Source organism: Carcharodon carcharias, chromosome 11 (genome assembly GCF_017639515.1).
Source record: "Carcharodon carcharias isolate sCarCar2 chromosome 11, sCarCar2.pri, whole genome shotgun sequence".
Lineage (NCBI taxonomy): Eukaryota > Metazoa > Chordata > Chondrichthyes > Lamniformes > Lamnidae > Carcharodon > Carcharodon carcharias.
Window position 1 is genome coordinate 164,132,031 of NC_054477.1, and position 24,039 is coordinate 164,156,069.

Consider the following 24,039-nt stretch of genomic DNA (forward strand, 5'->3'; position numbering starts at 1 on the left):
CGCCACCCTGCCCGAGCGACAGTGCCGAGGGAACGCCACCCTGCCCGAGCGACAGTGCCGAGGGAGCGCCACCCTGCCCGAGCGACAGTGCCGAGGGAACGCCACCCTGCCTGTGCGACAGCGCCGAGGGAGCGCCGCCCTGCCCGAGCGACAGCGCCGAGGGAGCGCCGCCCTGCCCGAGCGACAGCGCCGAGGGAGCGCCGCCCTGCCCGAGCGACAGCGCCGAGGGAGCGCCGCCCTGCCCGAGCGACAGCGCCGAGGGAGCGCCGCCCTGCCCGAGCGACAGCGCCGCCCTGCCCGAGCGACAGCGCCGAGGGAGCGCCGCCCTGCCCGAGCGACAGTGCCGAGGGAGCGCCGCCCTGCCCGAGCGACAGTGCCGCCCTGCCCGAGCGACAGCGCCGAGGGAGCGCCGCCCTGCCCGAGCAACAGCGCCGAGTGAGCGTTGTACTGCCAGTTGGATAAGACTGAGTGAGCACTGCATGGACAGAGCGACAGTGCGAAGCGAACACCTGCGGGATTCAGTACTGAGGGACTGACACAGGGATGATGCTCAAAGAAAGCTACACTACCAGACAGTCAATACTGAATGGATGCTACCTGTCAGAGGGACAGGCTGGCGGAGCACAACACTGTTAGAGGATAATACCGAGGGAGTGCCACACTGTCAGAGGGTCAGTACTGAGGGAGAGCCTGCACTGTTGGAGGGTCAGTACTGAGGGAATGCTGCACTGTCAGAGGGTCAGTACTGAAGAAGTGTGCACTGTTGGAGGGTCAGTACTGAGGGAGTGCCGCACTCTCTTTGGGGTGAGACATTAAGCAAGATTCTGCCTGCCTGTTCACGTAATGCAAAGATCTTACGGCACCTATTCAAAAAAACAGGAGAGTTCTCTCAGTATCCTGACCAACATTTATCCATCACCATAAAAACAGATTAACTGATCATTTATCTTACTGCTGTTGCTGAGATTTTACTGTGCAAGAATTGGTTGCCGTGTTTGTCTACAGAACAACAGTAATTCTACACTGACTGCGAAGCATTTGTGATGTTGGGGCAGGCAGGAGAGGAGTGGAATAAATTTATTAATAAATTAACTTTATCGGTAGGTGATAACTTAAGTCCTTGTTAATCTTGACAGTATAAGATTTGATATTTTGCAGAAAACGCATGAAAAAATGATGGAAATTTTCCAGACAAAATACCAGAGTATATGGCTAAATACAATTGTTTGCAGCAAGGATTTTAAACAGTTATGAAATATAAAGCAATGTGCCATAAACTTTGAAGTAGGCCCTATGCATATTTTCTGCGCAGTCGGGAATCTATTAAAAAAACTTCTGTCCGAGTTACAGCAAATAGTTTGGGATTAAATCCATAAATTCAATTGAACATATTTATAAAGGTTAAGCATTTTTAAACTAGTCAGTCATTTGTCACCATATTTGAATTAGACTGTTATTTCCATAAAATTAGTCTGATAGCATTCGAAGCAGAGTAACTGACACACAGCAACAAAAACCCAAACGACAGAAACAAACAGGGAAATGATGGTGTAGGGGCAACATCATTGGACTAGTAATCCAGGCGGCCCCAGGCTAAAGCTCTGGGGACATGGGTTCAAATGCCAGCACAGCAGCAAATTTGAATTTGCTCATACATCTGGAATTATAAAGCTAGTTTCATGGCACCATGATTGAGACTATCAACGCTTGTTGTATAAACCCAGCTGGCTCACTAATGTCCTTTCAGAAAGGAAATCTACATGTCACTCCAGATCCACAGCAATGTGGTTGACTCTTAACTGCTCTTTGAAATGGCCCCACCAAGGGCAATTAGAGATGGGCAGCAAATGCTGGCCTTGCCAGCGACACCCACAGCCCATGAAAAAATAAAGCAAATATGATGACATGAATTGACACACACAAACGGAAAGAGAGACAAAAACAAAAAATGCTGGAAAAGCTCAGCAGGTCTGACAGCATCTGTGGAGAGAAAGACAGGGTTAATGTTTCAAGTCCATATGAACTCGAAACGTAGAAATGTGGTGAAATACATACTGTTTAAGGGGGGGGGGGGGTGGAACACATGAAGCTGGATAGAAGGCCAGTGACAGGTGGAGGCAAAGGAGAGATTGCGAAAGATGTCATAAACAAAAGGTCAAAGGTTTGTTAATAGTGGTGGTACTGGCTAAAGGAGGTGCTAATGGTGACACTGAGAGTGGAAAGCAGAATGTGATAATAACAGGACCAGGGTAAGCACTCTGGAAAGTGACGGATGGCCCTAGTAGGGGTGGGTGGGGAGAAGGGGACGGTGATGGGAAAAGGCTAAAAGCTGGGGATAAAACAATGAATAAAAATGGAAATAATTTTTTTAAATAATCATAATGAAAATAAGTGGGAAGAAAAAATAAATAAATAAAGAATAAAAGATAAAAATGAACAAGCAAAAAGGGGGGTTTCAAAAAGGGGGTGAGGATGGAGAAAGTGTTCATGGTCTGAAGTTGTTGAACTCAATGTTAAGTCAGGAAGGCTGTAAAGTGCCTAATCAGAATATGAGGTGCTGTTCCTCCAGTTTACGTTCAGCTTCACTGGAACATTGCAGTAGGCTAAGGACGGACATGTGGGCATGAGAGCAGGGTGGAGTGTTGAAATGGCAAGCGTCAGGAAGGTCTGGGTCATGCTTGCGGACAGACCAAAGATGTTCCACAAAGTGGTCACCTAGTCTGCGTTTGGTCTCTCCAATGTAGAGGAAACCGCATTGGGAGCAGCAAATGCAGTAGACTAAACTGAAGGAGGTGCAAGTGAAGCACTGCTTCACCTGAACGGAGTGTTTGGGCCCTTGGACGGTGAGGAGGAGGAGGAGGAGGGTGTGGGGGGGGGGAGTAAAGATTTCCAGCATCTACAGTATTTTACCTTTATATAAGAGAGGGAGAGAGAGAGATAGGGAGAGAGAGATAGAAACAGAGAGGGGAGGGGACACAGTGACGGACAGAAGTGTGCATGCACACAGACAGGTTGGCGCATAGACATACATGCGCGCAGACCACAGTGAGAAAGATATAAGGCATAACGAGGGGCACACACATTTGCTACTCTTTTCTGTGCTACATTTGTGAACTTCTATTAAAAACAGTGACTGCTTCAGCGACAGTATGGCATCATGTTTCTAATGTCTGAATTGCAGGTCCCTAGGTTCTTTTCTCATTTTGTGCAGTTCTTTGACAGAAACTAGGCACAGTGAATGCCCTCTATGGCCATCAGCAATAGCACTACTTTCTGGCAGCCAGTAGGAAGATGGAGCACCACTCTAAACCAAAACTATTACTTTACTGTCAGAATTGATGGTGGCTGCTCCAAACTAAGCTCTCTGAGCAAGTCTGAAATTAAGTTGGAGACTCTAATGAATCTGCAAATTCTCTTGACCCTTTGGGCTTACCTGTATATTATAATCTGCTCCTGCTTGGATCAACCACAACAAGCCTTGTGGATGCCCTCCAAAAGCTGCAATGTGGGCTGGAGTCTGAGCAAATCGTGATGTTGCGATGTTGACTCCAACGCCTGCTTGCACCAACTGCATTACACACTCCAGCTACAAAACAGAAGAGAACAAAGTGAATGACCATTTACCTTGTCAAATTGTTGCCCATACAATGTAATGACACCAATCCCTGAAAATCTAACAATGACACTAAGTGAGATTTGTAGCCTTGCGGGTTCTCAATCAGTGGAGTATTATTTCAAATACCAATATTCCATTTTCAACCTTGTCAAAGCAACACCACACTGCAGGCTCCAGGAATTGAGAGATCTCACACCTTGTCAGGCATCAAATAGACTGCACTAAATAGACTAAGTCCCAGCAAAATGAAGCCAAATGCCAAGACTCCCATTATTAAAAAATTAGGCCCCTTTTTAAAAAGAAGCTTTACTTCCTCAGGTCAATAGATGGCAAAGAAGAAACTTACTACTCAGAAGCTTCCGACAGAGGTATGAACTTCTGGCAGCTCCAGCAGCCAGATACCTCAATGTGAGACAAGGAAAATCAACTGGCATCCAATGACGAGTACATCGGAGCATGGACATATGGCTCAAGGTGACTTTAAGTTATCTGGAGACAACTTAAAGGTTTTTTTCCAGTTATGATCATGATGCTGGTGAGGAATGACCCATGGTTATTCTGAAAATGAGCTAAAGGATCCTTAAATAAAGTGTTCAATTCTTACTTGGTTCAGTGTGAAACAAGTTAGAGCAGAAATTGACAAGAACTTTCACCGTTGGAGTTTCAAGCACAGACTACTTCATTACCCAGCTGCCAATGTGTTAAACAGGTATAGAAAGAGATAATCTAAGTCTGTGTTTTGTGGAAGGGCAGCAGTTTGATGAAGAGATGGACAACTGCAGAGGTGACCTGAAGCAGGAGAAACTCCAGAACATCACAATTTAAGAAAGCAAAATGAAATGTCTGTAAGACTCTCACTTTGATCATTCATAATTCCAAGAGTGAGATACTCTTTAAGCAATGTAAAAAATGAATCTGTTTTTGTGTTTTAAATTAGGGGAAAAGAGAAGCAATATTACATTGCACTCCTACCCAGCTCACCCCAAGCCCCATTCTACAGCTGACACAGTGTATATAAACAGAATTTGGTCAGCTTGCCATTAAATCTGCTGCTATAATAGATGACGAGCAATCCCACTGCTCCAACTGTTTAATGATAATTTTAAAAAACACAACTCTGCAGGACCTGTGAAATATATTTTTAATATAAAAATTTAACAACAATTGGAACGCTCTTAAAGCGATAATTTAGTTTACCACTCTATGCAATCACGTACTGAGGATGACTACAGGTTTGGCTGGTTTCCCACCTTCCCATCCCCTTCCACAATCCCTCCTACATCCGCCCCACCAACCATTTAAAGCACTTTGGGGCATTTTCTCTACATTAAAAACGTTATATAGATGAAAATTGTTGCCGCTAAATGCTACTTGGAATTATTTAAAATACTGTATTCTATAAGAATCACAGATGCTGATAGCACAGATGACAGCCTTTCCATCATAGTGCTTGCGCTAGCTCTTTGCTACCGCTTTAGTAGAATGGAGAGGTTTTTGTGGTTGCCACAACACAATCAAGAATCAAGTGAATCAATCTTCACCCAGTCCTTTGATGAAATGGCGAAAGGAATCACAGTTCCCAATGTAAATTCTCTGTCCTCAACATCAATGCACTTTTCCAGCCCCTTCAAGTTTGGCATGGCCGATGTATTGTTGCATTTAACCATGTTGTAAAAAAGCGGGGACATTTGTGCGAGGCTCATCTTATCTTTCTCTTATCTTTTAAGGCTTTGTCCAAAAGATTTTGCAGCTCTGCCAGGATCTTCCCAGGAACTGGCAATGAGGTTGTTCACTGTCTATAGACCAGACGCTGGGTCTGGGAGACCACAAACTTGAAGCAGTTCAACATTACATTACCTATCTCACTGCCACAGGGAGTAGTTGAAGCAAACAGAATAGATACATTTAAGTAGGAGCTGGATAAACACGAGGGAAACAGAAATGGAAGGATACACTGATAGGATAAGATAAAGTCAGGGGGGAGAAAGCTTATGTGGAACATAAACACCGACATAGAACAATTAGGCCTATTGGCCTGTTTCTGTCATGTAACATTTAAGTAATCTTAAGTGCAGCCACAGATATGTCACAGGAATCGAATGGAACAAGGTTAAAAGAGTGGAACAGTTAATTATTGAGCCAGATGGTATCCACACCTCCTCGAGCAGACGTTCTTGTACATCACAAGTATATATCTCTTTTGTAACTGAATACTTGAAGTGGAAGGGATAGGCTTCTGGGAGCTCAACCTGAATAGTCTTCGACACAACTACAATTCTCAGGCACCTGAGGTCCTCACTGACGGAAAGCTCCCCAAGCAAGAGTATGCAGAATACGCAGAAAATGTTGTGTTGAGATTCCTCCAACATTGAAACATTCAGTTCAGCAGGACAGCTGGCGGTTGGGTAGCAAACATCAATGGACTCTGCACTAGCATCCTAGGTATCCAAAATAAGGTCCAGGGCAGTAAGATACTAGCTCCACTCAGGCAAATGTTTACCCAACTTACTGTATTTATAGTCTGACCCTGCAACGACCTGTATCCCAGGAACAGGTTAAGCCTGGAGCAGACAAAAGAACTTTCGTTATTTCTATACTGCTGTTTTTTGGTGGTGTTGAAGGTGGGATGTTAGTCAGAACAACTAGGAGCAGTCTCTGCTCTTCCCAGAACTGCGTAAGACCTTTTGCATCTAATTGAGCAGGCAGAAGAGCCTCAATTTAACATCACTTCCAAGAACTGGAGCCATTTGTACTCCAGCAGCAGTCGTACCTGGAACCACTTGTACTCCAGGAGCAGCCTAATCCAGTATCCCAGTGATAACTCGAAGCTCCACAATGAGCACCAAGAGCTCTTCTTATTCAGGAAATTTCAGATTATTTCCCTTTGCAGCTTTTAAAGCTTTTCTTCTTTCAACTTACCCAGCAAAGGAGGCAAAGAAAAGGGCACCAAAAAGAGATGGCTTCGATGAGGCATGTTCCAGATTGTTTTTTGGTAAAGTTTTTGCCAAGTAGAGACAAAAGACATGTTTCTGCAGTTAAGAAACGTATGCATCAGTTCACTTTCTTTGGACCAAGCACAAACTTCCTCTCAATACTTCTCATTTTCCTGATCAATGTTTCCTGTTACAAAAATGGAATCCCATGTAAGCTTTAATTCAGGTGCTGTTACCCCTGAATCCTTCTGACTGAGCAGATTGGGGAAAACTATTTCCAATGGCAGGAAAAGTTGTTAACCAGAGGGCACAGGTTTAATGTAATTGACCAGAGGGGAAGATGGGGAGTTTTTTTTTTTACACAGCAAGTTGGTGTGATCTGGAATGCACTGCCTGAGAGGAAGCAGATTCGATAACAACTTACAGAAGGAGATTAGATAAATACTTTAAAGGGAAACATTTCCAGGGTTACAGGTAAAGAGCAGTCGAGTGGGACTAATAAGATAGCCCCTTCAGAGCCAGCACTGGCATGATGGGCTGAATGACCTCCTATGCTGCAAAATCCAAAATGGTTACTCAGAAACACAGAAAATGACTGCTGCATTCATTTCCTTAAAATGTAAAATTGCAAAGCACTTTATCATGGTGTAGAGTCAACCCCCACCACGATGAAACATCGCGAATAGGGAATTTTGCCTGCGATCACTTCCTTCTTTCACATCAGATGTTCAGAAGTTCACATTGCCCCAGCTACCTCTAACCAGGGTGAAAAGAAAATGACTGAAAGACACCAGTAGACGAACATATTCGCTTGTCTCAGGCTGTTCAACAGCTCATACATCACCCCCTTTTAATAAGATACAGCAAAGCATGATGGCATGTACTGCTATAAACCACCTGCTTTTTACTGCTTAGCTTTGTAGTTTGTCATTTGTTAAATAGACAATATTTGCTTTATTCAGAGTCAGCTGTTTGCAATTGAGTAATCACATCTTGTACATTTGGTAGATACTTCAGGATTAGTTCTTCAATATTGCACGATTTATTCCCCACAGATGCACCTCTTTTACGCATCAGAGACTCAATAGCCACGTTCTTTCAATACAATTTCTCTGCCAACTTTCTCATTTGTTACGCTACCACATGTTGCGGTTCATTTTAACACTGGTGGCACATGCCTGTTACAAACAATTACTTGTCATAATCAACAGATGCATACTAAGACACAAGATGTCACTGCTTAGATGCTTCCACGATAAACATAGCAACATGCAATGATCCACAGTCCGCAATTCCCATTTTACACCTAACTTGAGAAAGCACCAAGTAAATTTTTTAACAGCAGAAAAACATACATGCAAAATATTTAGGCTGGTATGAATCCCAAAGAAAGACAGATTCCCACTTATACAGTGCCAAACAGGACATTCAAATGCCCTTTAAAGCCAGTGAGGTACTTTTCGAGATGTAATTACTGTTGTTATGCAGATAATGCAGCAGCCAATTTGTGCACAGCAAGCTCCCACAAATAACTATGTGGTGATGATCAGATCATTTGTTTTAGTGACGTTGGTTCAGGGATAAATATTAGCCAGAATTGGGGAGAACTCCCCTGTTCTTCATCAAATTAGTGCCGTGGGATCTTTTAAATCCACTCAAGGGGGCAGTCGGAGCCTCGGTTCATCATATCATCTGAAAGGTGGCATTTCTGGCATTGCAGCACCCCCTCAATACTGCACTGAAGTCAGTCTGGATTACATGCTCCAGTATAAGAACTGCGCAAGGTGTCAGGTAGAAAATACAATGGAGATTCAGGCTGAATATAGAAGGACCAGAGGGAGAGTGAAGAAACTAATAAGGAAAGCAACGAGAGAGACTGAAGAGAAGCTGGCAGTGAACATAAAAGGGAATCCCAAGGTCTTCCATAAGTATGTAAGTAATAAAAGGATGGTAAAAGATAAAGTAGGGCCGATTAAGGACAAAAAAGGAGACTTGCATGTGGAGACTGGAGAAATAACAGAGGTATTGAAGGAGTACTTTGCATCTGTCTTTACAAAGGAAGATCCTGCTACCCAGGCCAAGATGAGAGGGGAGGTAACGGGTGCACCCGAAGAACTTACAATCGAGAGGGAGGTGCTGTTGGAAAGGCTATCTTTAATTAAATAGGTAAGGTGCCAGGACTGGATGAGATGCATCCAAGGGTACTGAGGGAATTAAGAGTGGAAACTGCAGAAACACCAGTGATAATCTTCCAGTCTTCCTTAGACACAGGGGAGGTGCCAGAGGACTAGAGAGCTGTGAATGTTATACCCTTGTTCAAAAAGAGGTGCAAGGATAAAGCTGGCAACTACAGACTAGTTACTATGCATTAAAATCAATAATCACTTAGACAAGTGCAGGATAATTAAGGAAAGTCAGCATGGGTTCATCAAGGTAAAATCATGTTTAACTAACTTGGAGTATTTCTGAGGAGATACAGAGAAGGTTGATAAAGGAATCATTGTTGATGTGGTGTATATGAGTTTTCAAAAGGCATTTGATAGTGCCACACAACAGACTTATGAGCAAGATTCTAGCTCATGGAATAAGAGGGAAAGTAGGTACTTGGATAAGAATTTGGCTGAGTGACAGGAAACAGAGAGTAGTGATAAATGGTTGTTTTTTTCAGATTGGAGGAAGGTTTGTAGTGGAGTTCCTCAGGGATCAGTGTTGGGACCCTTGCTCTTCCAGATATATATTAGTGACCTAGGCTATGGTGTTCATGTCATGGTTTCAAAATGTGCAGATGATACGAAGATTGGAAATGTTGTCAACAGTGACGGCGATAGTCTTGAATTTCAAAAGGACATAAACATGTTGGTGGATTGGGCAGACAAGTGGCAGATAAAGTTCAATGCAGAGAAGTGCAAGGTGATTCGTTTTGGCAGGAAAGATATGGTGAGACAGTATAAATTAAGGGGCGAGCCTCTAAAGGAGATGAAGGAACAGAGGGACCTCAGTGTATACATACGTAGGTCACTGAAGATGGAAGGGCATGTTGAGAGAGCAGTTAATAAAGCATATAAGTATCTTAGGCTTCATTAATAGAGGCAGTGAGTACAAGAGTAAGGAGGTCATGTTGAACTTGTATAATGCAATAGTTAGGCCTCATCGGGAGTACTGTGTCCAGTTCTGGATGCGATACTGGAGAAAGGATGTGAAGGCATTGAAGAGAGGACAAAGGAGATTCGAAAGAATGATTCCCGGGATGAAGAACTATAGCTACGAGGATAGATTGGAGAGGTTGGGACTGTTTTCCTTGGAGAAAAGGCGGCTGAGGAGGAGACTTGATAGAGGTATTCAAGACCCTGAGAGGTATGGGCAGGGTAAATAGTGAGAAATTGTTCCAACTCAAGAGAACATCTAAGAACCAGAGGGCACAGAAAATAATTGGAAAAAGGAGTAAATGTGATGTGAGGAAAACTTTTTTTCACCTAGAGGGTGGCTAGACTCTGGAACAAACCTCCTAAAAAGGTAGTGGAGGCAGGTTTGACCGAGGTATTCTAAAGGGAATTGGGTTGCTACCTGATAAGGGGATAAGGCATGGGAGTGGGAATGCTCTTTCAGAGTGCCAGTGCACACTCGATGGGCCGAATGGCCACTTTCTGCACTGTAAAGATAGTGATAAGAAAATTCACTTGCCTGGAATTTTGTCAAAATTCCAGTGGAAATCTGTGATCCAACTAATGAATATGAAGGAGTGTGGCTGCAGGGGTAACTCGATTGCTGATTTTTTTTCTTCCCTTCCCCTTGCCCCTTTGCTTTTTACATTTGTTTTTCTCGCTCCAAGGGAACTGGAACAGGCCACGCACCAAACATGCAAACTCACTTACCATCTAGGGTTTAGTATGCAAGAAAATGAACACTCCATGCAGAACTTAAATGGCTCCAGTTAGCTGTAGACTTGAAGTGAGGTTCCTGTGCGAGTAACACTTTAAATGTCAAGCTTTAACTGTAACTAGTGGAGTGCTGGGGCCTCAACTATTTACGACCAATGATTTGGATGAAGCAACCGACTGAAATGTAGCCAAATTTGCTGATGGTATAATAGGTAGGAAAGCAAGTCATGAGGAAGATAAAAAATAGTCTGAAATAGACACGTTAAGTGATTGGGCAAAAAATTGCTATATGGAGGATAATGTGGGAAAATATGAGATTGTCCACTTTGGCAGGAAGAATAGAAAAGCAGAATATTATTTAAATGGAGAAATGCTGCTGCAGTACAGGGGGATCTGGGCATCTCTGTACAAGAAACACAAAACGTCCGCATGCAGGTACAAGTAATTAGGAAGGTAAGTGGAATGTTGGCCTTTATTGCAAGGCAGATAGAATATAACAGTAGGGAAGTGTTGCTACAGCTGCACAGGACACTGATGAGACTGCACCTGGAGTACTGTGTACAGTTTTGGTCTCCTTACTTACCTTGTTTGCATTGGAAGCAGTTGAGAAAAGGCTCACCAGGCTGATTCCTGGAATGAAGGGGTTATCTTGTGTGGAAAGGTTGAGCAGGGTGGGTGGGCTTGTACTCATTCGAGTTTAGAAGGATGAGAGTTGATCTTATTGAAACATATAAGATTCTGAGTGGGCTTAACAGGGTGGATGCTGAGAGGGCATTTCCCCTTGTGGGGAAATCTAGAGCTAGGGGGCCCAATTTAAAAATAAGGGGTCTCCCATTCAAGATGGAGATGAAGAGGAATTTCTTCTCCCTGAGGGTCATTAGTCTTTGGAATTCTCTTCCCCAGAGAGCAGTGGATGCTAGGTCATTGAATATATCCAAGGCCAAGTTAGACAGATTTTTGATCTGCAAGGGAGTCAAGGGTTAGGGCAGTTCAGGCGGGAAAGTGGAGTTAAGGCCACAATCGAATCTGCCATGAGGTTATTTAATGGCTGAGCTAGCTTAAGGGGTTGAATGGTCAACTCCTGCTCCTATTTCTTATGTTCTTACCCCAGCCATGAGTAAAATGTGAATCTCAGGCTAGCTGAAGGGTAGCAAAACTGTCAGAAAACGGAATTGAACAGTGTTGTTCCCAAAAAATCTGATCGCCCTAAAGTTAAACATTGTTTTATTTAAAAACCTAGCTAGCTTGACCAAGTGTTAATGGGGTGGGGGTGGGGAAAACGTTTTATGCTTTTTACTTAATGTATTATTCTTGCGATCAGTGACACAGGTTGCTCTCTTAAGTGAATGTAGAACCAGACTGAACTTTTAATCTTCCTAATCTCCAGCTAACTGGTACTCAGTCAGGGATCAGCTACAGGTTATTAAATGTACTTCCTTCCTGAGCTTGAGATGGCAGTCGAATAAACGCTAAACCTGCAGCTTGGTAATGAGCAAACACATTTATTAAGTACATGAATAAGTGACAGCAGCAATGACTCACTACAGCTTTACAGTAGATACTGGCTTAGCTACTCAGCTTTGTAAAGTAGAAAACAGCAGTCACAACAGCAGTGAACTAAGCTGCTATGTGCATCAGGTCTTTACATAGTTGTTTTTTGCTGTCCATTGAGATTTTTTTTTGGTTTCTCTATGATGGGACTATCTAATTTCAACAAGGCAGGTTGAGACCTTTACTGAGCACAAGCAAGTTTAAACGTCTCAAGGATCTGCTAATCAAACATGATGCAAGAGCAGATCAGAGGCTGGCTTGCCAGCAACTAGTGGTTTGCTGCCTGACCCCATCAATCCCATTGGTAAAGCTTAAGTCAGCCATGTGATAGAATCCCGGCCATTCCCCTGGATGGTACAGCCACAACACTGAAGAAGCTCAGCACAAAGCCCCAATTATTGGTCTCAACTATCCATGCCCTCCCCCACTGGTATACAACCCACAAGATACTCTGCTACCAATAAGAAAGGACAAGTATACCAACCTTATGAAACACCATAACTTGCAAATTCCCCTCCCAAGTCACACATCATTATGATTTGAGGCACATGGGTAAATGGAAGTTACAACACAGAAACAGGCCCATGTAATATTGCTCCTGTCACTGGGCTATTATCCTGTAATTCCCAAATTCAACCCCATCAGCACAAGGATGGCATCTCATCAAGTTCACCAGCACCCAACAAGTTAACAAATGCAGCCTTGCCAGCATCACCCATTTCCAACAACAAATAAATAATTCAAATACAAACATATGTGCAATTTAAGTGGTTTGACCACTCCCATATACATCTGACCAGGCATACCACCCAAACTCTGTGCCTCTTGTACGAAACAAACTGGGCCATTTTTGGTGAGTGAATCTGCTTTTTAACTCCATGAGTACCAGGAGAGAAACCACTTCACAATTCATTACACACAAAGAAACCTGATTTTTGTCACAGGGTTACTGCCAATTAAATCACAAAGTGGGTTGTTTTAATTATGCAGCACAGCTCTTTTAAGTGAATTGCTGATTCATAGTCTTTGCTCATTTTAATATCAGTTGCTTTCTTAATATTTACTCAAACAGAAAGCACGAGAATTACTTAAAGGGCCTCATGAACCGCAAAAAGGTTATGAAGAAACAATGACAGAAGTAAATTCACAGAAACATGTTTGAATAACTTAGAAACCATTTCAACTATCTGTGCTTACCATAAATAACGCTCAGTGCCTTCCAGAAGTGATCTGTCTAGTGTTCTTTAATGTTCAATCTGGACAGAGTTACTGCAGATGCTTTGTATCTGGCATTTATATTTATACATTCATGCCCTCATAACTTAAAAATAATTCTGCTGACTGCTCGTCATCAGGAATACATTTCAGTGCCTTTGGAATCTTCAATCGAAAACAACTTCAACAGCAACCTGAAACAAAACCTTACTCCAATACTAACAACAGTTATAACAATCTATCCTCCCTGCTCATAACACTGCAAACTGCTTACTAGATGAAGCCAGCATAATACAATTTCAAATGACTGTATGAAGACAGGTTAACTGAAAGAAGAACAAAGATGCATTCACTACGGCTCCCCAAAGTACAACACATTCAATTTGCTACTTGTCCAGGTGCAGTGACTGTCAGTATTGTGCTCAGCAAGATCCCATTAATGGGAAATGAGATGAATGAGTAGTGAACGCATTTTTAGTGCTGCTGGTTGGCCAGGAGGATGGCAAATAGTGCTACGGGATCATAATGATCGACAGGGAGCATAAGAAATAGATGGGGCCTCAGTTTTAACACCTCACTGGAAAGAACCAAGTAGCACGTGTCACAGCACAAGAAGTTAATTGGATTTGGGAATAAATAGGTGGAGGAAGTGGGCACAAATCCTGGAAGAGATAGATCTGTATTGGCACAAAGCCGCCACACCCAGAGCCCGATGTACGATTCTGCTTGCCGTCAGAGGAAAGATATTCAGGTATTGGACACTTTGCTGAGAAAAGACACTGAACCTGAGCAGTGAGGAGTGTGTGAAGAACCCAAGATTGGGTCAAGAAAGGGATAAGGGCAACAATCATTGATGAATTCAAGGTTCTTAAGAAGCAGGTAAACTGAGCCCAGATCATAGCTCAATCTAAACTCAGGATGAGGAAGAGAATACAATGGAATATTTGGGGAGGGTGTGAGCCAGCCAGACATTGCAGGAGAATTGGAAGGAATAGCCAATGGTGGTGCATTAACTTTGGGGCATAGCTGTACTGACCTTTCTGGTCCTGCATTTTGCAGTGTATTTAACAAATCATAAAAATACCAGACAACAAAAAAACAGTAACAAACCGAGTTGAAGAACTCAGGGTTGATGATCTCTGCAAGCCAGTAACAATTCCTCAGCATAAATAACTCGAGCCGCTATTATCTGCACTGACTCAACTCCACCATCGATTTCACATAGTTGCTTAAATGACGGAAAAAAAGGCGGATATTAAAAAGCTAACCAAACCAAATAAAGTGTCAGGCCCTTTAACACCAGCTTCCAGGCTTTGAATAACAACTTGCTGATTGACACAATCTAATCATAGGAGAGGGTGAGGGTGCCTCTTCAGGTGTCAATGAACTTTGACAAACATAACACCTGGCTCTCAAAATTGATAAGGCCAGTCTCCTGGACACGCACAATGAAAGTAACCAGTCCCCTGGACAAGTGATGTGAAACGAGACAGTCACCCAGACGGGCACAGTGAAACGAGACAGTCACCCAGACGGGCACAGTGAAACGAGCCAGTCCCCCAGACGGGCACAGTGAAACGAGCCAGTCCCCCAGACGGGCACAGTGAAACGAGCCAGTCCCCCAGACGGGCACAGTGAAACGAGACAGTCACCCAGACGGGCACAGTGAAACGAGACAGTCACCCAGACGGGCACAGTGAAACGAGACAGTCACCCAGACGGGCACAGTGAAACGAGCCAGTCCCCCAGACGCAGACAGTGAAACAAGCCAGTCCCCCAGACGCAGACAGTGAAACAAGCCAGTCCCCCAGATGCCCACAGTGAAACAAGCCAGTCCCCCAGACGCAGACAGTGAAACAAGCCAGTCCCCCAGATGCCCACAGTGAAACGAGTCAGTCCACCAGACGCAGACAGTGAAACGAGCCAGTCCCCCAGACGCAGACAGTGAAACAAGCCAGTCCCCCAGACGCAGACAGTGAAACGAGCCAGTCCCCCAGACGCAGACAGTGAAACGAGCCAGTCCCCCAGACGCAGACAGTGAAACAAGCCAGTCCCCCAGATGCCCACAGTGAAACGAGCCAGTCCCCCAGACGCAGACAGTGAAACGAGCCAGTCCCCCAGACGCAGACAGTGAAACGAGCCAGTCCCCCAGACGCAGACAGTGAAACGAGCCAGTCCCCCAGACGCTCACAGTGAAACGAGCCAGTCCCCCAGACGCAGACAGTGAAACAAGCCAGTCCCCCAGATGCCCACAGTGAAACGAGCCAGTCCCCCAGACGCAGACAGTGAAACGAGTCAGTCCCCCAGACGCCCACAGTGAAACGAGCCAGTCCCCCAGACGCGCACAGTGAAACGAGCCAGTCCCCCAGACGCATAGTGAAACGAGCCAGTCCCCCAGACGCATAGTGAAACGAGCCAGTCCCCCAGATGCCCACAGTGAAACAAGCCAGTCCCCCAGACGCTCACAGTGAAACGAGCCAGTCCCCCAGACGCATAGTGAAACGAGCCAGTCCCCCAGACACAGACAGGGAAACGAGCCAGTCCCCCAGACGCAGAGTGAAACGAGCCAGTCCCCCAGACGCATCGTGAAACGAGCCAGTCCCCCAGACGCATCGTGAAACGAGCCAGTCCCCCAGACGCAGAGTGAAACGAGCCAGTCCCCCAGACGCATAGTGAAACGAGCCAGTCCCCCAGACGCATAGTGAAACGAGCCAGTCCCCCAGACGCGCACAGTGAAACGAGCCAGTCCCCCAGACGCATAGTGAAACGAGCCAGTCCCCCAGACGCAGACAGTGAAACGAGCCAGTCCCCCAGACGCATAGTGAAACGAGCCAGTCCCCCAGACGCGCACAGTGAAACGAGCCAGTCCCCCAGACGCAGACAGTGAAACGAGCCAGTCCCCCAGACGCGCACAGTGAAACGAGCCAGTCCCCCAGACGCAGAGTGAAACGAGCCAGTCCCCCAGACGCATAGTGAAACGAGCCAGTCCCCCAGACACAGACAGTGAAACGAGTCAATCCTCCAGACGCTCACAGTGAATAGAGCCAGTCCCCCAGACGCTCACAGTGAAACGAGCCAGTCCCCCAGACGCTCAGAGTGAAACGAGCCAATCCCCCAGATGCTCACAGTGAAACGAGTCAGTGCCCCAGACGTGGACAATCAAACGAGCCAGTCCCCCAGACACAGACAGTGAAACGAGTCAGTCCCCCAGACACAGACAGTGAAACGAGTCAGTCCCCCAGACACAGACAGTGAAACGAGTCAGTCCCCCAGACACAGACAGTGAAACGAGTCAGTCCCCCAGACACAGACAGTGAAACGAGTCAGTCCCCCAGACACAGACAGTGAAACGAGTCAGTCCCCCAGACACAGACAGTGAAACGAGTCAGTCCCCCAGACACAGACAGTGAAACGAGTCAGTCCCCCAGACACAGACAGTGAAACGAGTCAGTCCCCCAGACACAGACAGTGAAACGAGTCAGTCCCCCAGACACACACAGTGACACGAGCCAGTCCCCCAGACGCTCACAGTGAAACGAGCCAGTCCCCCAGACGCTCACAGTGAAACGAGCCAGTCCCCCAGACACTCACAGTGAAACGAGCCAGTCCCCCAGACGCTCACAGTGAAACGAGCCAGTCCCCCAGACGCTCACAGTGAAACGAGCCAGTCCCCCAGACGCTCACAGTGAAACGAGCCAGTCCCCCAGACGCTCACAGTGAAACGAGCCAGTCCCCCAGACGCTCACAGTGAAACGAGCCAGTCCCCCAGACGCTCACAGTGAAACGAGCCAGTCCCCCAGACGCTCACAGTGAAACGAGCCAGTCCCCCAGACGCTCACAGTGAAACGAGCCAGTCCCCCAGACGCTCACAGTGAAACGAGCCAGTCCCCCAGACGCTCACAGTGAAACGAGCCAGTCCCCCAGACGCTCACAGTGAAACGAGCCAGTCCCCCATACGCTCACAGTGAAACGAGCCAGTCCCCCAGAAACAGACAGGGAAACGAGCCAGTCCCCCAGACACAGACAGGGAAACGAGCCAGTCCCCCAGACGCTCACAGTGAAACGAGCCAGTCCCCCAGACGCTCACAGTGAAACGAGCCAGTCCCCCAGACGCGCCCAGTGAAACGAGCCAGTCCCCCAGACGCGCCCAGTGAAACGAGCCAGTCCCCCAGACGCGCCCAGTGAAACGAGCCAGTCCCCCAGACGCGCCCAGTGAAACGAGCCAGTCCCCCAGACGCGCCCAGTGAAACGAGCCAGTCCCCCAGACGCCCACAGTGAAACGAGCCAGTCCCCCAGACGCGCACAGTGAAACGAGCCAGTCCCCCAGACGCGCCCAGTGAAACGAGCCAGTCCCCCAGATGCGCACAGTGAAACGAGCCAGTCCCCCAGACGCGCCCAGTGAAACGAGCCAGTCCCCCAGACGCGCCCAGTGAAACGAGCCAGTCCCCCAGACGCGCACAGTGAAACGAGCCAGTCCCCCAGACGCGCACAGTGAAACGAGCCAGTCCCCCAGACGCGCCCAGTGAAACGAGCCAGTCTCCAAGATGCGCACAGTGAAACGTGCCAGTCCCCCAGACGTGGACAATCAAACGAGCCAGACCCCCAGACGCTCACAGTGAAATGAGCCAGTCCCCCAGACGCGCACAGTGAAACGAGCCAGTCTCCAAGATGCGCCCAGTGAAACGAGCCAGTCCCCCAGACGTGGACAATCAAACGAGCCAGACCCCCAGACGCTCACAGTGAAATGAGCCAGTCCCCCAGACGCTCACAGTGAAACGAGCCAGTCCCCCAGACACTCACAGTGAAACGAGCCAGTCCCCCAGACGCTCACAGTGAAACGAGCCAGTCCCCCAGACGCTCACAGTGAAACGAGCCAGTCCCCCATACGCGCACAGTGAAACGAGCCAGTCTCCAAGATGCGCACAGTGAAACGAGCCAGTCTCCAAGATGCGCACAGTGAAGCGAGCCAGTCTCCAAGATGCGCACAGTGAAACGAGCCAGTCTCCAAGATGCGCACAGTGAAACGAGCCAGTCCCCCAGACGCTCACAGTGAAACGAGCCAGTCTCCAAGATGCGCACAGTGAAACGAGCCAGTCTCCAAGATGCGCACAGTGAAACGAGCCAGTCCCCCAGACGCTCACAGTGAAACGAGCCAGTCTCCCAGACGCGCACAGTGAAACGAGCCAGTCTCCCAGACGCGCACAGTGAAACGAGCCAGTCTCCCAGACGCGCACAGTGAAACGAGCCAGTCTCCAAGATGCGCACAGTGAAACGAGCCAGTCTCCAAGAGGCGCACAGTGAAACGAGCCAGTCCCCCAGACGCGCACAGTGAAACGAGCCAGTCTCCAAGATGCGCACAGTGAAACGAGCCAGTCCCCCAGATGCCAACAGTGAAACGAGCCAGTCCCCCAGACGCAGAGTGAAACGAGCCAGTCTCCAAGAGGCGCACAGTGAAACGAGCCAGTCCCCCAGACGCGCACAGTGAAACGAGCCAGTCTCCAAGATGCGCACAGTGAAACGAGCCAGTCCCCCAGACGCGCCCAGTGAAACGAGCCAGTCCCCCAGAAAGCACAGTGAAACGAGTCAGTGCCCCAGACGTGGACAATCAAACGAGCCAGACCCCCAGACGCTCACAGTGAAATGAGCCAGTCCCCCAGACGCGCACAGTGAAACGAGCCAGTCTCCAAGATGCGCACAGTGAAACGAGCCAGTCCCCCAGACGCGCCCAGTGAAACGAGCCAGTCCCCCAGACGCGCCCAGTGAAACGAGCCAGTCCCCCAGACGCGCCCAGTGAAACGAGCCAGTCCCCCAGACGCGCCCAGTGAAACGAGCCAGTCTCCAAGATGCGCACAGTGAAACGAGCCAGTCCCCCAGACGCGCCCAGTGAAACGAGCCAGTCCCCCAGACGCGCCCAGTGAAACGAGCCAGTCTCCCAGACACGCCCAGTGAAACGAGCCAGTCTCCAAGATGCGCACGGTGAAACGAGCCAGTCCCCCATACGCGCACAGTGAATAGAGCCAATCCCCCAGACGTGCACAGTGAAATGAGCCAGTACCCCAGACGCTCACAGTGAAACAAGCCAGACCCCCAGACGCGCACAGTGAAACGAGTCAGACCCCCAGACGCGCACAGTGAAACGAGTCAGACCCCCAGACGCGCACAGTGAAACGAGACAGTCCTCCAGACGCGCACAATGAAACGAGCCATTCCCCCAGACACACAGTGAAACGAGCCAGTCCCCCAGACGCGCACAGTGAAACGAGCCAGTCTCCCAGACGCGCACAGTGAAACGAGCCAGTCCCCCAGACGCAGACAGTGAAACGAGCCAGTCCCCCAGACGCGCACAGTGAAACGAGCCAGTCTCCCAGACGCACAGTGAAATGAGCCAGTCTCCCAGACGCACAGTGAAACGAGCCAGTCTCCCAGACGCGCAGTGAATAGAGCTAGACCCCCAGACGCGCAGTGAAACGAACCAGTCCCCCAGACGCGCACAGTGAAACGAGCCAGTCCCCCAGACCCACACAGTGAAACGACCAGATCCCAGACGCGCACAGTCAAATGAGCCAGTCCCCCCAGACGCGCATAGCGACACGAGCCAGCCTTCTAGACACTCGCAGTGAAACTAGCCAGTCCCCCAGACACGCATAGTGAAACGAGCGAGTCCCCCAAACGCTCAGTGATACGTGCCAGTCTCCCAGGCATGCACAGTAAAACGAGCCAGTCACCTAAACACACACACACACAGTGAAACTGGATAGTCTCCAACTGCACACAGTGAGACTAGCCAATGCCCTACGCACACAGACACACTGTCAGGCTGTAGGTCTGGGAGTAATTTGCATCAAACACCAGAACCCTACCATTTGGGTAAATATTTAGAAATAATCACTTCGTTTTGTGCAGGCAGTGTAGAAAAGCTTTTGCTATTTAATTGCTGTCACCTGTAGGCTTTGGAAAGCAACAAAAGAATACCAAAAGGTCTCCATCAGAAACACAACAGGTGCCACAGCACTGGACAACACCCTTAATACTGGATGCAGTTTCTTTGTTCAAATCTGCTCATGGGCTATATGGCAGACCATCGTGTGCTGCTAAATTGTCAGGGAATTGGGAGAAAAAGCGTTTCCTAAGAAGCATAAATCACACTGCATGAGGAGAATTCAATTTTCTGCTAAGCAGAACCAATTCTTAAATAAAATCAGATTGTTTCGATGTAGAGCAGGCCATTGTTGTGCCTTTGACGTTATTTACCCTCATAGCCTTTTTATTCTAGTCTATCTGTTCAGCTCGCTCCCTGCATACTTCAAGGTATCCCCAGGTGGCTCCAGTTCCCTTTCAAAATAAATCCTGCTTTGTGACAGGGAGAATTCCACATTCTACACACAAACGTACTGCTTTAACTTCCCCTTAAAGCTCCCTTGGTGATTAATTTAAGTTTGCGCTCTATTGTTATTAGTCTCAATGAGAATTAATCAATATATGCCTTCCTGTATCCTTGAAAACCTCCTTTCAGTAAATTCTTAACCCTCTCAGCTAGAGCAAAGAAAGTTCTAAGTTGGAGTTGATTAACTCAGCCCTCTCATTCCTGTGGAAAATCTCTATGAATCTACATTGCACCTTTCCCATTGGGTTCACATCCTTTTTATAATGGGGTGCCCAGAAACGTACCATACCTTTGTACAAAACACCACAGTATTAATTTAGCAATTTCTTATGCTCAGTGTAAAACACAAGGTTTCTTGTTTTGAACGTACTGGGTGAAAACATTGTTCCTTCCTTTCCTTGCAGTTTCTAGCTTTAAATGGATGTTACCTCTGTACAAACGGTTGTCTTGGAGCTAGCCAGCAGCAGAGAATGAATGCTCCAGTGCTTCTGATGGCCCGCCTCGCAGCGTATCAATCAAATTTCAAAGCTGTAATCAACCAATCAACCTGTACTTTCAAGCACTGCGATCCAGTACCTAATAATCTTCACAACAATTTGTACAAAGAAAAGGTTAGAGCGTACCTAAAACAATATACAGGAACAAAGTGAATTAGGAAGGGCAGCACTTAATACAGAGTCTTGTCAGTTTGGAGGCATTCCTCCCATCCTCATTGAAAGTAAAGTGTCGATTAGGCAGGAGGGTGCTTAATGTGTGTGATTCTAACATCTCATTTTCTGCACATTTTTCTCAGTAAACTCAGAAGCAACCATTACATCAGTGCAACACTGCACCGAGGTCTGGGGAACTGGACAGCAAACAGCACAAATAATTTGTTTTTTTTGGAAAAGGTGTAAATTTTGAACAAGTGCAGATACTGGGAATAACATGGCGCCTCAGCTGCTCTGTTGGCTGCGTCCGCCAGTGAATTTACAATGCATTGAGACGCTGCTCCAATGCAAAAGTTCACGCTCTTTTTAAATGGGAAGAAAGCAGAACATACACTTTCACTGGGGGCATCATCCATGAGACCACGAGGGGCCATGTCAGTGTAACATTTTAGTGTTTCCTTCATAGGGGAAGGGCTCACAGGAAATCTGACAGGCTAGCTGACTTTGGCACTTGTGCTCAGTGTATACCGTGTGGGCATATCCTGTCTGCTGATGTGTATGTTCCTATCAGCTCAGCTCAATGTCCTCACTATCCTCTCTGCTCCTTGCAGCGGTGTCTAAGTGCCCGAGTCTCCTCTGTGCTAAGCGCTAAAGGTGAAACCCTCCCTTAAGGCATCCTTCATTCCCAATCCCTGGTGACGGTAGTTTCCAAGGTGAGCCGATCCCTGGTTATGGCAGTTTGCCAAGCATGCCGATCCTCATGGTTTGAAATCGGGTGAGCCCCATTGCAGGAGGGGAAGAAAAATTGGGGTCTGGGCGGTGGCCAGAGAGGAAGCTGGGGAGAATCGGGGGGGGGGGGGGGAGAGAACCGGGGTCCCAGAGGTTGGAGGAAAATTGGGGTCCCAGTTAAGGGAGGGTGGGGGCAGGATGCAATCTGAGCTCCCGGCCACCAGGGGTGGTTGGGGGGGGATTGAGAGGATCGGGGACCTGGTGGCCTGTGGGTAAATTGGGTACCTGGTGGTCGGAGGGCGGGTGGGATGGAAATCAGGAACCTGGTGGTCGGAGATAAGGGAGAATCAGGGTCCTCGTGGCCGGAGGAAAATTGGGGTCCTGGTTAGTGGATGGAGGGATTTTGGGTGAAAACTGGGGTGCCAGCAGCTTTGGGGGAGGGGGCGGGGGAGAAGAGAAATTAGGGTCCCAGCAAACGGATGGTGCAAAATCAGGGTCCCGGCAAAGGGTGGGGGTGGGCAGATAAAAATTGGGGTCCCAGGGCACTGCAGGGTGGGGGGACCAATGTGCTCATTGCTGCAGGGCTGGAGGGGGGGGTGGATCGATGTTCCCATTGCTGCGAGGTAGGAATCAACGTTACCATTGCCACTGGAGCAGGGACAACATTCCCAATGCCACGGGAGCCGGGGGGGAGGGGGGGAGAGGAATTGATGTTCCCATTGCCTTGGGGTCGGGGCCAACATTCCCATTGCCGGGGGCAGGGGTGGGGGTGGGGGGGATCAATGTCCGTGTTGCTGGGAATGGCTTGTTGTCCTGATGGCTAGACATACAAGATGGCTTGCTGTCCTCATTGCTGGAGATGGCTCAATATTACACAGCGCCCACCAGGTCAGGTGTCCATGACATAAAATCCAATTGGTGTGTTGTGAGGGGGGTGGTAACAGGAACTGAAGGCCTGGAATGGGAAATCCTAGGACACTGGGATTTAGTGACGTGAGGAGCAAATTGTTGTAGAAAAATATTAATCTGCAATGGACCAGGCACTTTGTTTTAAAATGGGGGGGGGGGGGGAATGGTAATTTGCTAATTTGATGCTAAAAAATAGTTAGGTTATTCAAGGCAATAAACACTTTCCTTTATGTCTTAGGTATCGATGTTAAATTTATATTTATATATTTAGGCACATGTTAAGATATGTAAATCAATCTCATGTGGTATTGCACATGGAGCAAGTATGACCATGTGTAGCTGTGGTGTTCTGGTGCAATGGATTGGGGTCAGGGCAGGGTCATTGCACAAGCTGGGGGCAGTGCAGGTATAATTAAGTTCCTGCTTTAAAGTTGGACATTATGTCCTGCTATATGCGCATTAGAAATCACCATGTCCACTTTTATAATGGAAACTGCCTGTGTAAACTTGTCACACCAATTACCTCCAAACCAGTGATGACATTGCAGTGCCACCACTGGCAGGAGGATATAATTACTACGTGACAAGTTTACATAAGAAGTTTCCACTTTAAATGTGCACACAGGAATTGATAATAGAAAAGTGGACCTAAAATGTAACTGGATACAAGATTTTAAAAAGATTTAGTTATATTTATATAATTTAATCTCAATCTATATATCTAACTATTTATTTTATTCATATTCAAAACATTTTAATTGTAGTTTTATTTTAGCTATGTGTAACCTATAGCTGGGCTTTAAGATAATGTCAGGATTATTCAACTTCACTTTCACTTATTTCATATATAAACATGTGCAGTTTATATTAGTCTATTCATAATATTTACAAAGAGGTCGAGATCTATATATAAATACATTCATTTAATGTATTTAAAAACTTGTATCTGTAGACACTTCTTGTCAACTTGTCCATAATTAATTCCTATGCTCGGATTTGTAATAGAAAATGCCTGTATAATTTTTTTTTTCTCACTGGTAGCTGCACCCTCCTGTCAGCTGACTAATATATATTGTAGATATATTTAACCAGCCTCACTGCTGAGACGGATAACTAGGTGCAATCAATGATAGCGTTGGGGACTAAGCAGGGTAGGAGGGTGACAGATAATTGC

The 24,039-nt window shown here is 47.0% G+C and overlaps 1 protein-coding gene across 6 annotated transcripts in view; it reads right to left on the reverse strand.

Moving 5' to 3' along the window:
• Positions 1–24,039, reverse strand: part of LOC121284098 (ankyrin repeat domain-containing protein 10-like) — a 64,841-nt gene that overhangs the window by 39,898 nt on the left and 904 nt on the right. For 2 of the 6 annotated variants that reach the window (XM_041199173.1, XM_041199178.1), the window contains exon 2: positions 3,434–3,586. In XM_041199173.1, coding sequence (XP_041055107.1) covers positions 3,434–3,586 — 153 coding nt within the window. Of the gene's footprint in view, positions 1–3,433; positions 3,587–13,175; positions 16,742–20,947; positions 21,154–24,039 lie in introns of those variants that run through there. The other 4 variants (XM_041199176.1, XM_041199175.1, XM_041199174.1 and 1 more) reach the window with 4 other exon arrangements.